This window comes from Colias croceus, chromosome 28 (assembly GCF_905220415.1).
Source record: "Colias croceus chromosome 28, ilColCroc2.1".
Classification (NCBI taxonomy): Eukaryota; Metazoa; Arthropoda; class Insecta; order Lepidoptera; family Pieridae; genus Colias; species Colias croceus.
This window is the reverse complement of record NC_059564.1, coordinates 2,585,148-2,599,614: the sequence shown is the minus strand read 5'-3', so window position 1 is coordinate 2,599,614 and position 14,467 is coordinate 2,585,148. Positions and strand designations below refer to the sequence as shown.

Below are 14,467 nucleotides of genomic sequence, written 5' to 3'. Positions count from 1 at the left end.
TGCACATCATCACATGAGCTATTTATTTATTTTATTTATTTATTGACACTTTATTGTGCTGGCAAAAAATGTCCAGTACAGAAGGCGGTCGTATAGCTAAAAACGACTAATAGGTGATGATCGAGGTACATTATGGATCGACTATAAACTGTATTGCTATAAAAATGTCGAAATCAATTTAGTTTCTATAACTTATAGGATACAAATCATTTCACACCTACGTTTGATAATTTTCGAAAACGTAGAAGTCATGTTATACCTATAATCCTTTTTAGTATATTGTTATTGTGTAAATCAGCGCTGTTGCACTCTTTCGAGTCAATCAGCATAGCTGAGTCTGGACCTTTTGCCACAAAACTATTTCTTTTTTCTTTTCTCATTGTTTTATTTATTATTATTTTATTGTGTTGAAATGTATGTATCAAACTTGTTGTGGCAATAAACGTTTCATTCATTCATTCATTCAAATGACATACATGGTTTTATTTCGCAAAAATATTTTGGTTTATCATTTTTATGGCGCAAATTTTTTCTAGACCAAATTTTATAGTGAAAGGAAATTTATAATGATCTTAATGGAAATTTTATAATGAAAAGCCTTCAAAAGGTCATAACTGAGTAAAATTTAAATGGGACCAATGGGAAGACACCAGCTTTCAAATAAAAAAAGAATCATCAAAATCGGTTCACCCAGTCGAAAGTTCTGAGCTAACGAACCCAAAACATGCAGTCGAATTTAGAACCTCTTTTATTAAGTCGCTTAAAAATCATACCAAAATCGCACCGTTACTTGCAACGTGAAAGAAAGACAAATACACTTTCGCCTTTATAATATTAGTAAGGATTCCTAAAGAAAAAGGAAGAAGATAATATGAACATAATATAATATATAATAACATAATATGTCCTATAACATATTACTCAATCCTACATTGCAATAAGTCAAACATGGAGTGACCACACATTAAGGAATCTAAAAATGTAAGCATGTCACTTACATAACATAGAGAGTTGTATGCATTCTAATGACACAGAACTATGTCAAATAATCTATATTTATTTATTCTAGACGACTAGTGTCCTTGAAACGACCTTGATTATTGTTATCATAATTAGATAATTGATGTAATATTGTTTGTATTGGAAGGCTTTATTTGTGTCAGTTCAATGTGTGGTAATTAGAACAATTTTCATGAATAATTTTATATGAACAATCATACAATAAAACTAACCTAAATAAATAATATGATGTTGTCACATGCAAAATTACTAATTGGCTAGGTACCTAAAGTTTTGATTTGTCCTTTGCCTGAAGGTTGCCTGGCAGAGATGGCTTTGAGCCATAAGGCCGCCATTTGTACATTTTGAATGGTTTTGTTGTATTTTTATTTTATAAGACTTTTGTAAGTACAATAAAGAGTAAATAAATAAATAAATAAATAAATAAGTTTTCTAAATAACACTTTTGAAATAAATTGGTTTGAATCTACTGAATAATTATCTTGACTAGTAAAGATATATAACTCATTAATAAATTATTTCCTTGGTCGTATCTGGTGCTGAATTTCTAATAATCTTTAAATTCATGATGAAGGGTGATTCCATTCATCGTATGTGTAATAAAATAGATTAATTACATTGATGAATAAGGATAAAGATCGCTTATTATTAGGTGAGATGCTTACGACAAAAATTATTTGATCATAGGCAAACATGTTAACAGGGACAGCCTATCTACCTACGTTGAGTAACACAATACATATGCGTAGAACTTGACAAAAAGACCCCATAATCTACAAGATAGCAAATAACTTGCTCTAAAAGTTTACAAATCAAACATGCACCTCAGCTAAAACATATCTCTCTAGAAAACGTTTGATCACACATTCCTAGTAAATTTCCTATAATCGTAAACTATTAGCCCCTTTCCAAAACCTCTATCGGTCACCAATCACACAATAACAATAATAAACTCATTCCACTTCATTGCTATTCAGAGACAGCGATCGGCACACTTAAACGCATGTGATCATCTGTAAGGTAATGTAACATTATGTCATGGGTGAAAGCTGGCCAACATTTTGTTTGTTACGTGTTGTGGCGCCGCTGTATCGGAAATATTGTGGATTTATCTTAGAACTAGCTGCTCCGCGCGGTTTCACCCCCGTGGCCCCACTCCTGTTGGTCGTAGCGTGATGACATACAGCCTATAGCCTTCCTCGATAAATGAGCAATCTAACACCGAAATAATTTTTTAAATCGGACCAGTAGTTCCCGAGATTAGCGCGTTCAAACAAACAAACTCTTGAGCTTTATAATATTAGTATAGATTATAGTTTTTATTAATAGCTTTTGTCGGCTTAACTCAGGCAAAAATTTTCATGGTACCTTTTATCTCCTATTTTACTTTTGCTTTTATGCTTCGCCCGCGTTGAAATAAAATTTCATGGTGCTTTTCATCCCTTTTTTTTATCCTTTCGGAGACAGAATTTATCAAAATCCTTTACGTGATAGTGGCTATCTGCATGACTGATTTAACCCGATCGGTCCAGCAGTTTGGGCTGTGCGTAGAAGTAAAAAAAATAGTGAAAAAATATAATGCATAATTGCAAATGACAAATTACGAGCAGTTAATTGTTAATTTCATTTTAGTGTACAGGTGAAATGTGTGTCACTAAATAGTTGTTACATATACCTACTTAAGTTAAAAGATAACGTGAAAATCAACGCCCTTTCACACGCGCAAAGCCAGGAACATAAGCGAGTATTACGTAGAACATTTAATCATATTTTAGTCATAATTACTCGCTGAACTTCCGAGGCAGGTTTTTTATTTCCTCGTATCCGTTTCTAGGTTAGTGTGCTGTGTAATTTGTTATTGTGTGCGTAATATTTATGTAGTGACTATTTATGTAGTTAATAATAAACATGATATTATGTGTGTCCTACTTTATAGAAAACCCTATAAACTTCTTATGTTAAGTTATTACATTTTTAATTTAAATATTGAATTTGAGTATGTATGTGGTATGTATTTACTTTTTCAGGCTATTTTATAGGTACCTACTCAATATTTATTACTCCTTGTTAGTTACCTACATAAATTAAAAAATAAATATTACAAAATAAACTAAATAACTTTAAAGATGAAAGTAAAATTAACTTGAATGATAATAAAAATTCCACACAAAAGAAATTGATCTTAAATCCTCATCTTAAATTCCTTAAAGCCATAAAAATTGACACACATTGTAAAAATTCGTTCACAACTTTGTAATGCGTCCACACGGATCCAAACTTTCATTTTTTCTTATTGAAAAATTCATACCTATTGTTCCAAATATACAATGGATGCGTAAATGTATCATTATGTGGGTGAAATTATAGTGAGATGAAGATTGTTTTTACGGAATGAAGTTATTCTTTTTATTTTCTAGCTGTACCTCGCATTGCTCTGCTCTTGTTGGTCTTAGCGTGATGATACAAGCCTATAGCCTTCCTTGATAAATGGACTATCTAATATTGAAATAATTTTTGAAATCGGACACGTGGTTCCTGCGATTAGCGCGTAACAAACATACAAACTCTTCAGCTTTAAATATTAGTGTAGATTTATGTGTTTTATGCGTTGGTTGTTTGCGTGTTTATTGTTATAGCAATGAGTCACTTCCTGTAAGGATATGTCAATTAGTTGGACAAGTAAACGACTGATGGACTGACTGGATGTATGGAAAATTTATACTTTTTTTTTTAATTAATTTAGCCACATACTCGACCAGCGTTGTGGATTAGGGTGCACCTATAATGTACGAGGATGTGTAGCAAGGAATGTGTTTGTAAATAACCATACAAATCACTTCATGTAGTGTGAAATTTTAAGCGTTTAACGTTTGAAGCGATACTATCGGTTAGGTATTTCCAAACACATTCCTCGCTTCACATCCTCGCATAGGTGGAAAAGCACCCTTATGGTCTAACAAGTGCTTTGCCTCGGCAGTGGAATTAAAAACCTTTTTAAAGGCTATTTCTATTTCAGTTTGAAACCTCAAAGCAGCGAAAAACTATACCAATATAACTGTGATTTTATTATAAGGCAAATACGCAAGTAAAATTTCAGTTGTGTATTTTCTTTTTTAATAGTCATTATGTTTTACTAGGTTTCCGCCCGCGGCTTCGCCCGCGCAGTCAAATAAAAACCCGCATATTTCCCGTTCCTGTGGGATTTCCGGGATTGCGTCATTTTCCCGGGATAAAAGTAGTCTATGTCCTTTCTCGGTTGTCAAAATATCTCCATACCAAATTTCATGAAAATTGGTTCAGTAGTTTAGGCGTGATTGAGTAACAGACAGACAGACAGAGTTACTTTCGCATTTATAATATTAGTATGGATTTAAATTGCTTATTTTGTTTAAAAAAATGACTTTACCGCCAAAAGCGTTCAAGCAAAACAGCTAGTAAAAGTCACATTATAGAAACTATGTAATGATGAGTTATTAATGATAGTATAATGTGCCCTTGGTTCGCTCGTCATTTCGTAAAGCGGATGTAAAGACATCGTCTGCATTATTGTGGTTCAAGATATAAGAGTTTAGAGAGCGATTTACTAAGTTATGGAAAAAATATTATTAAAATTATGCGAGAGTAATATAGATATGTTTTGCAATTTGGATTATATTTTACATACTAGCTTCCGCCCGCGACTCCGTCCGCGCAGATGTCGGTCTCCGCGTGGATGGTTATTTCTCCATTTTGAGTACCTCTGTCAATAACATCTTATAAATATCTATTGGACCCAATTTCCAAATACGGCTAGGCCTATAATAATACGCAACGTGTGTTCGCGGTTCTACGGAACAACGTCTATAGATAAAACTGAAAAATTAAGATTAATTTTTTTCTACGTATTTTTCCAGGATAAAAAGTATCCTATTTTACGCCCAGGATAATAAGGTATAATTATACCAAGTTTCATCGAAATCGAACCGCTAGTTTTCACGTGATGCCTTCACATACAGACAGACAGACAGACAGACAGACAGACAGACAGACAGACAAAAATTTTTTTAATCACATATTTGGGTTTGGTATCGATCCAGTATATATGGTATCCCCCTGCTATTTATTTTTTCAATATTTTCAATGTACAGAATTGACCCTTCTACAGATTTATTATATGTATAGATAAGAGTAAGTACCTATAGTAATTTTCTCCCGCTTTAGACCAAATAAAATATAAAATTTTGCATAGATGGATACTAATCAATATTTTTACATTTATTACATGCATAAAAATAACACATTACAGTTTAGTCTTTGTGGGCTTACTGCATATTTTTAAACATAATTTTTCGCCTTAAGGCGACTACACCACCGAAACTAGCGCCCCCCCAACATTTTATTTTTTTACTCCTAAACCAGATCAAATTTAAAAAATCTAGCTCGGTACTTTGCTAGTATATTACTTGTAGTATTTTTGGTATTACTTTTCATTATTTTGCATTCGGTAAATTAGGAGAACTTTTGATTACCGCCAAAAGTGGCCACTTTTGGCGGTAATCAAAAGTTCTCTAGAATAATGAACAGTTAGAATAGTGAAAAGTAATACCAAAAATACTACAAGTAATATACTAGCAAAGTACCGAGCTAGATTTTTTAAATTTGATCTGGTTAAGGAGTAAAAAAATAAAATGTTGGGGGGGCGCTAGTTTCGGTGGTGTAGGCCTCTTGAGCCTTAATATTAAATTTTTTAATTTTTCTCAAAATTCCAATCTTTAATAGACAAGTGTACTTGTTAGGGTAAGGGTAATATTTTCGAGAAGTTAAAATATTTTCTTTCGAATATTAATATTATTTTAAACTACCCGCTATTTCTTCTAACTTGTACCACACACCAATCGCGTGGTTTCCGCGATCGTCTTCCGCTGATCCTTTCACTATTTACTTATGCATTAACTTAACATAGTCGATCGCTTTAAATCACTTTAATGCTTAGTAACTTAGTTATTACTTGGCTAACTTAGTTATTGGACGTCATTAGTTTCGCTTGATAACTGTTATTTGGAACTACTTGATGAAGAAATTTGCGAGGTTTTATTAAAGTTTTATTAATTGAAAAGTTAGTTTGTATGTTATGGTTTCCATGTAAAATGTTAAATCGATATTGATGTATTTAAGTGTAGAGATAGATAGGACTTTATAAGTAAACTATGTGTGAAAGGAGTTGATAATATTAACTTAGATTATAAATAAGATACGTAGATAAGCCGTGAAAATTATAAAATGTACCTTATATATTTATGTGTTTTTCTATTCACAATTTAACATATTCCAATAAACAAACTATGTATGGTAGATATGCAAATAGACTACTGAAACCTACATGATACTTAATAGCAATTATATTAAGTGACGTCCCAACTCCCATGCCCCAACAGTGGGGTAAGGGGCAAGCTGCATTATACATCTGTTTCACTGATCGATTTCTTTAGGGACAAGTAGGTGATCAGCCTTCTGTGTCCTGCCAGACCGAGACATTTTTTTTTCTTCGTCTCCACCGGGAATCGAACCCAGGACCCCTCGGTGCTACGCTCACGCGTCAATCACTGTACCATGGAGGTCAAATAGAAATAAAATTATATACCACAGATTAAAAACATCATACAATATTAAAAGTAAATCGATACATTGAAAGTGGATGCATCAGGCTTGCGCAATCTGCTTTATCAATGTTAACACTGTTACATTATCTGTGCTGTTACCTAACGAGATAATGTTGCCAGCACTTCCGTATTTCGCAATGTTCTGCAATTATTATTATTAAAATACGCCTATTCATTTTATGTTTATGTTTTTGATTGCCATTTTGTTAAGGAATTTTAGGAGTACCATTTTTATTTTACTCTAATATAATTAAGGGCTGATTTTTCAATCCTTGGTTAAAATTTATCCGTCCAATAAAGTATTACACGAACATTTTAAAATGTCTCCTGTAAACTGTCAAATACGGACATACATTTTTGAAATAAGTAGTTTAATACGTTATTCGATGAATAAGTTTTAACCAACGATTGAAAAATCAGCATGCATTTTAATTGTCCGGATATTTTGACAGTTTACAGGTGACATTTTAATATTATCGAGTACCTGATAGGTACTTACTTTATTAGACGGATAAATTTTATTATATTAGATAACCAAGGATTGAAAAATCGTGCCTAAGAGGAAAGATTGTTTCTTTGATGATTCAAATCGGTAACATTTAATAAGATTTTAATCCAATTTAAACCAGATAGAGTAGGGCGATCAATTAGTTTAATATAAAGAAGACTAAAATACGACATAAAAGTTTATTGTTATTATTTTACAGACAGAAGAGAGATTTTATATATAAATACGAATATATTTTACGTATTATTGCAAGAATGGTATAAAACTTGACAAATCATAAAAAATTACGCACTTCTTTATCAAAGGGGATAATGAGGTAGTACTTTTCTACATGGTTTTGACAACCACTTAGCATTTGAAAGATTCTATAGATTATGATTAGATATTAATTATTATCTTGTTGAAGTACGATTTAATATGCCTGCGTGTTTTTAATGCCTAGGTACATAATATTAGTCATTTATTTTTAAATCCATTTTTTAAAATATAAAATGGATATATCCGTTTATTTGGGATGTATATTGCATTGATCGTTTTCTCTAGTTAAACAAAATGAAATATGATGGATAATTAATCTATGCATTAAATTATACATAGTCGTCCCTAACCATCGCTAATTCAATGTACCGTTGCCAATCGGAAAATTTCTCCCGCCAAAATGCGTGACGTATCAATGACATATGTCACTGTCAAATTGACAGCGACAATTCGTCACGGGTTTAGGTGATGTCAGTGTGTGCACTTTTTCATTTTTGTTTATGCTTTTTCATTATTTAAGAGAGGAAAGTTTATTTAGAATGTAAGATGCACAAATATGTGTGTTATAAGGTATTTTTCCGTAGTGTTATTGAACTAACATGATAAGTATGATTTATTAAACAAAGTAAAATTGCTTCGTTAATATGTACCTATGAAAAAAAAAGGAAGAGACAAATAAACAAAAAATAAACATTCGCATTTTAAATAAGACGATGATTAATATATCACAAATGAATTTCCTATCATTTCAACTGTGAATTCAACTTATCTAATTTTACGTCTATTGTCTATGCTTATAACGGACGTCGAATGATACTTTTAAAGCTATTAAGCACTATGCTTGTAATACTATTGTTTGACAAAACTAGGCTTACGATGAGTCAAACTCCGGTATTGCAAAAACTTTGGAAAATACATACAATCTATTTAATTAAACATTACACCATAGTTTACGCTGACCTAGATATTTTGGGAATACCTACGCGTATTTTTTTTGCAATAACTATGAATAATTCTTTAAAAAATATGAATAAGTAATGCGTTTGGGGAATTTTAATTGATGTTGTTATAAGATTTAGTTCAAGGTCCTGAGAACTGTGACCCATGTAGGTATTAAATTGAATTGTAAATCTTCATTGACTTTTTGTTTATAGCTAAGCTCCTCCGAAACGGCTTAAACTTAAGAAATTAAATTAATTAAATACCCAAACTGTCTTACCACAAAATACTTTAGACAGGGTTTAAATTTAAGCGCGGGTTCTCTTTAATCTGGTTTTGTCGTATTTCACATAGACAACTATTAAAGTGACAGATCACTGGTTTAAAGTTAGACTGTGTTTAAATCGTTTTGTGGTAAGACTATTATTTTATTTTATTTTTTTGTTTAGGTTAATCTGAAAAAGGTCGTCAGATTATGCAGCTAACAATAATTATGAAATAAACACAGGACCCGTGTCTCCTGGTAGAATTTAGTATACCTATACATTAGGTTATTTTATTTTATTTACAGGCAATCAGGCCGCTGAACAGCTTTGCTATGCTTAATCGACACGTCATGTTCTCCACCTTGGATCTAATCAGGGGATTACCATAGTATCTCAAAGCACTGCTGCTATGTCAGCAGTATGGTAACTACCTGGATCTACTAGTTTTTGAATTGCAATAGACACGCGTAAAGAGTCATTAAAGATAATTTAAATTTTGAAAGCGTATCACTTTACATGCGTCATAAATACGAAATTGATTTTTTTGTGAAGGTCGTTTACGGTCTTTGAAATGTATAGTTTTTGGATCATTTCTCAACATATAAATTATTTGTATTACAAATTGTATCCATATTCAAAATTTCATGTAAAATCATCACGGCTAGTGGCTCATAGCTTTTAGAAGCAACAGTCGTATTTTCGATATTATGTTATGGAATTAATATTTTTCGGTGAATCATGAACTCGAACGGTAATATATAATTAAAGCATGAATAGCTTTTAGAATTATTATTAGTGCAGCCTTGAGTTGTTCCTTTTCTATGTATTTCTTTGTAACAATAATCACATAAGTTATAATTTCTTCCGCATTCATAACTACTCAGCAATGTGTTAACACATAAGAGTTAAGCTTTTACAAGATGCTTTAAAAACAATTTAAGTAGGCTTGGGATGCAGTTAGACGTGACGGATTAAGGATGGTTATAAACTTGCGATTTGTATATTAAAACTGATTTTTTCGTACTTAAATGTGTAAAATTTATTCACACGATTTATTATAATTACAGAGGTCGGATTGTATGTAAAGGGTGTTCCTAAACAGTACGTATTATATAAGTCGTTAAGTGTTTTTAGGGATCCAAACCACTAAAGGAAGCACTGATGAAGGAAAAATTGCGAAAAGTTAAACGGAACCGGTCGCGGTCGTCGGTCCGCGAGTACGACTCGCACTTAGCCGATTTTTTAACACGGTAATTGTTCTCGCATTTTGTAAGTTAGCATAAAAATTAAATTTAGATTCGATATTTAGTTCATTTATGCTTTGACCAGAATATGTATATATGTATTAACTACATGGACATTTGACTAGATTTTTATAAGTTACATAATTAATTATTAGGGATAAGCGATAAAATATGTTTTGTCTAAGCCTAAAATTATTTTTATAATAATATATTAATCAGTAAGTAGTTGTTTATCTATACACTTACTGTGTATAATCTTTGCGGTAGCAGCTCTTTTAGAAAAAAAAAAATTTTTTCATAAATTAAATTTAAATAACCAGATTGGTTGCGATCAATAAACAAGTTTTTGCATTTTGAATATCTAATATTAAAATCACGTGGTTAGATGACCTAAATTATTTTTAAAAATTTGACTCACTGATCTTATAGGTTATCAAAGAATTTGATAGTTAAGTTCTGGTAATAGATAATATTCTTTACATGTAATTTTTACTACTACTTTTTGTAGAGATATTCACATACATAAATCCATGTCTGTCTGTCTGTCTCTTCTTCACGCTTCAACCACTGAACCAATTTGGATGCAGATACAGGCTAGTTTTTATCCCATAAATCCCACGGAAACGGGAACTATGCGAGTTTTCCTTTATTACGCGGGCGAAACCGCGAGCGGAAAGCTAGTTTTATACAAACTTACTAACAGTCAATTGTTTGTAATTTCTTCGTAGCCTAACCAACGTATTTTTTACATACACACAAATGCTACAACCCAACGTGCGACTTTTTAGTCGCAGCGACGAAAAATCGCACGTGTTCACTACCGCCTACCACACGTCACGCACTGGCGCCAGTGAAAGTGCAGTTACACAATCATGTAAATGAATCACCTTGAAGATTTTGGGATAAAATGTGCCTTTTTATACAATTAAGATTAACACTAATTTCTTGCGAATAAAGTTTACAGATGTGTTGATGTTATTAAAATCGTAAATGTTTGTTATGATAGAAGTGTTTTTTTATTATAAATGTTTTTGTATTAAAGTAACACCTATTTCATAATTAATAAACTATTAGAAATCTTATTTTTGGTCTTATTCGGAACGAATTATAAATATTGAACTCATTATAAAGAGCCATTGGTATTAAAGAGTTAGCTATTTATTGTCTGTTTAAAACGAATAGATTAAAATGAGCAATAATTTCTATAATAACAATTTACTAAATGAATTTAATTTGCTACGTACATTTTATAGGATAGTAAGTAGTTCAATGATCCTTCATTTTCTCCTAGTATAATAATTTAATATAAATTATTTACTTAAAGATTTACTGGTAATGAAGAAACAATTTTATGTACTTATGCTCATGTTTATAGTATTTAGGTAATGATGATTATGACACGGAAGTCTGAGATTATAGACAAGAAAAATAAAAATAACAAATAGTTCTCAAACATATTGTAAAACGTATCTACCGTAAAACTAACATAAACTGTCAATTTTTGAATTGGTGAAGGAAGATATCGTGATGAAACCGACATGTCTTAGTTCGACGAAGTGACCACAAGCAACTCGTACTTGGCCAGCGTGGTGAATTATGGCCTGTAGCCTCATAGGAGGCTCGTGTCCCAGCAGTGGGAACATAATATTATAAGCTGATGATGATGATGATGTTTATTTGTATCTACATGATATTAAAAGAAGGTTAAAATTATGATGATCATATTAATTATTATTTTAATAATATGTTAATTATCCAAAACCTACTTTTTTTTAAATTTTAGCACCTAATTAATACTAAAATAAATAATATGTAAAAAAAGCATTACACAATAACAACACACACAATATGAATAAAAATTACCTAAAATAAAAAGGCATGAAAAAATATATGGGAAAAGAGCATAATATAATAAATATAAATAAATCCACTTACCTTCAACCTGTAGAAGCATGCAAAGAAAAGCATATTTATTAGTACTGTAAGTAAATATAATAAATAAATAGATGTGAGGAAGCAAGACATAGTTAGAAGAGCTAGAAAGATATACATACATATTTACATTTGTACCTGAATTATAAAATACCTGAAAAATTATTCTGGAACTTTCCTACCTATGTCTTGCCGCACGACCACATCTGAGCTCTGTTAGTCCGTTAGGTCCAATATCTAGGACCTGGTCACACCGTTGCGTAATTCAGCATACATTTTCAAAATAATCGTATTGTTTCAACATGTTTATTAAGTAGGTATAGTCTCTTTTTTGGATATAAATGAAACGTGACTTTAACATTTAAAAGTGAATCTTATCTCATTAACAATAGGTCACATTTTAAATGAACCATTAGATAACACAAGAGAAATTCGTTAAGTGCACAAATGTCAGCTAGGAAGCAATTTAGGTCCCTAACAAGAATCATAAACGCTGAGATTACTTTGACATCCTCAGAAGCAGGAACTTAAATATTAAATTCATATTAATTGCATTTCTCGGTAAACTTTTACTTTCACACGTAATAAAATATATTTACAAAATAAATATGTATTGACTCATACCATTTATACGTCTTTGTATTGTATAGATAACATTATTTGATAAATTATTCATGATACCTATAATGATTAAGAGCTTTTGAATTGGTTCAAAACAAACTCGTTTCTATTTATATAATTGAGTTTAAATTATCATATTGATGAATATCTGTGAATTAAAAAAAGAAACATTGATTATGTTATTGGTGTTACGCTTGGTGTTACGCAACGGTGTGACATACATCCAACTGAATTAATTGTTGACTTACTCTCGTCATTTATAACGGGACCATAACTGAATCCTTCGAAAGGCGATTCGATACTATTCGAGTCTTGCACTCCAAGGAGACCAGATTTTGCTACTCTGTGGCAACAACTCTTAAGCAAACCACCACAAGAACCTTCTAGAAGCCCGCCCTTCATCCAACAGGCTAGGAAGAATTCACAAGTCCCTCCTTGCGGACAAGCGTCCTCATATTTTCTGTCTTTCTCGGGTAGATCGGTCACGGATTCTAATATTTTACTATCACTTGGTATACTATCTAAATTCCTCCCTTGTCTATAACTATTTGTACTCTGTGGCACGTTTTTTGTACTAGCAACATCCTTGATTAACTGATTTATTTTCGTTATCTGTGCATCGGATATTGGCTTGAACTCTGGCACTTCTTGCGTCGAGTTCGGATACTCGTAAGAATTTCTTTTTATATATGGCAGCTTCGTTTCTGTTTGTACGAACATTGGTTTTTGTAGCTTATAGGGCATTTTTTGTACGTAAAATGTTCTCGTTTTAAACTCCATTCGTTTGTAAATTTTCTGAGCTCGATGTGGGTCGTTGGCATCTGTTTGAATTAAGAAAAAAAGATGATTGAATTTTATGTTTGATATTAGACATGAAAGTGATTAAGGATGAAACCAACACCGAATGAAACCAATTGAATATATACAACATCTTAAGCTTAATGGAAAAACTTTAAATTTTATATACATAAATTAAATAATGTATTTTTGTAGATTATGTTGACTTATATTTTTTCTCAAATGAAACCGCAGAGAAATAAAATATGAAAACTAAAAAACTAAGTACGTCAAGCGACATCGTTTTATTATCTTTTACTATTTTATTTAGTTTAATTTTGAACAAAAAAGTGACGTTATTGGGATTTTTTCGATGCTTTACTGAATATTTCCTATACATACTTTAATTGTACTTGATTTAATGCCTCACCTGTATTAGGTACTAGTGTGGAAAAATGATAGCGCACTTGGAAATAATTCAGGTATAAGACATCATGTTATGTGCCCTCTTTACAATGGGAAGCGTCGGGCGAGTAGAGGCAATCACGATAGTGTAGAGGGCCTAAATGTCTCGGCCGTCATTGTACAGTTTTTTTTTCATAATCGCCGTAGCGGCAACATCGACCATCATTTGTTGGGCTAGCGCTGCCCATTGTAAGGAAGGCCCTCATAAACACGTCTGTGTTTTTGAGGGTAATTAAAATACATAACGCATGTGTTGCCGTCCCCAAGACTAAAAGTTTCCAGAGACAAGCACGTAAGACCTTCACCAATAGACTAGACGGTGTTGTGCATAATAGGACGAAATTATCGATAGTAGAGACGAACGCTAAACGGATTGTGCAATCGTTAGTACTTTTCTCGGCCGGTAAGTGGGCCTGTAGCGTCAGCAAAAAACGATTAAAATAAAATACAATAAGTTTTTTTTTGCTTTTTATTGGCTTATATGTATCTATGTATTTTGGACACGGAAGATTAAATGATGATTGTAGATAATATAATACAATGTACAAGGACGTGTAAGTCCTTATTGCTTAAAAGTTATGACTTTCACGCGAATCGGTATGTGTATAATGACATAAAACTAAGTGATGAATTTAATGTTTTTCGATATTATTAATACAAGCAAAAGTAGAAAAACATCTTACTGGCATGATTATTATATTATTTTTGGCTGATGTTTTACGCTTTTCATTCAATAACTAAAAAACTATTTATCATAAACAGCCATATTGATTGATGTCAATAGAGCATGAACTATTG

The 14,467-nt window shown here is 31.8% G+C and overlaps 1 protein-coding gene across 1 annotated transcript in view; it reads right to left on the bottom strand.

The window, feature by feature from the left end:
- LOC123703980 overlaps positions 1–14,467 on the bottom strand; it is a 44,147-nt gene that overhangs the window by 14,481 nt on the left and 15,199 nt on the right. Inside the window, exon 2 of the mRNA XM_045652204.1 lies at positions 12,676–13,248. Within this exon, the coding sequence (XP_045508160.1) occupies positions 12,676–13,248 (573 nt within the window). The remainder of the gene's footprint in view (positions 1–12,675; positions 13,249–14,467) is intronic.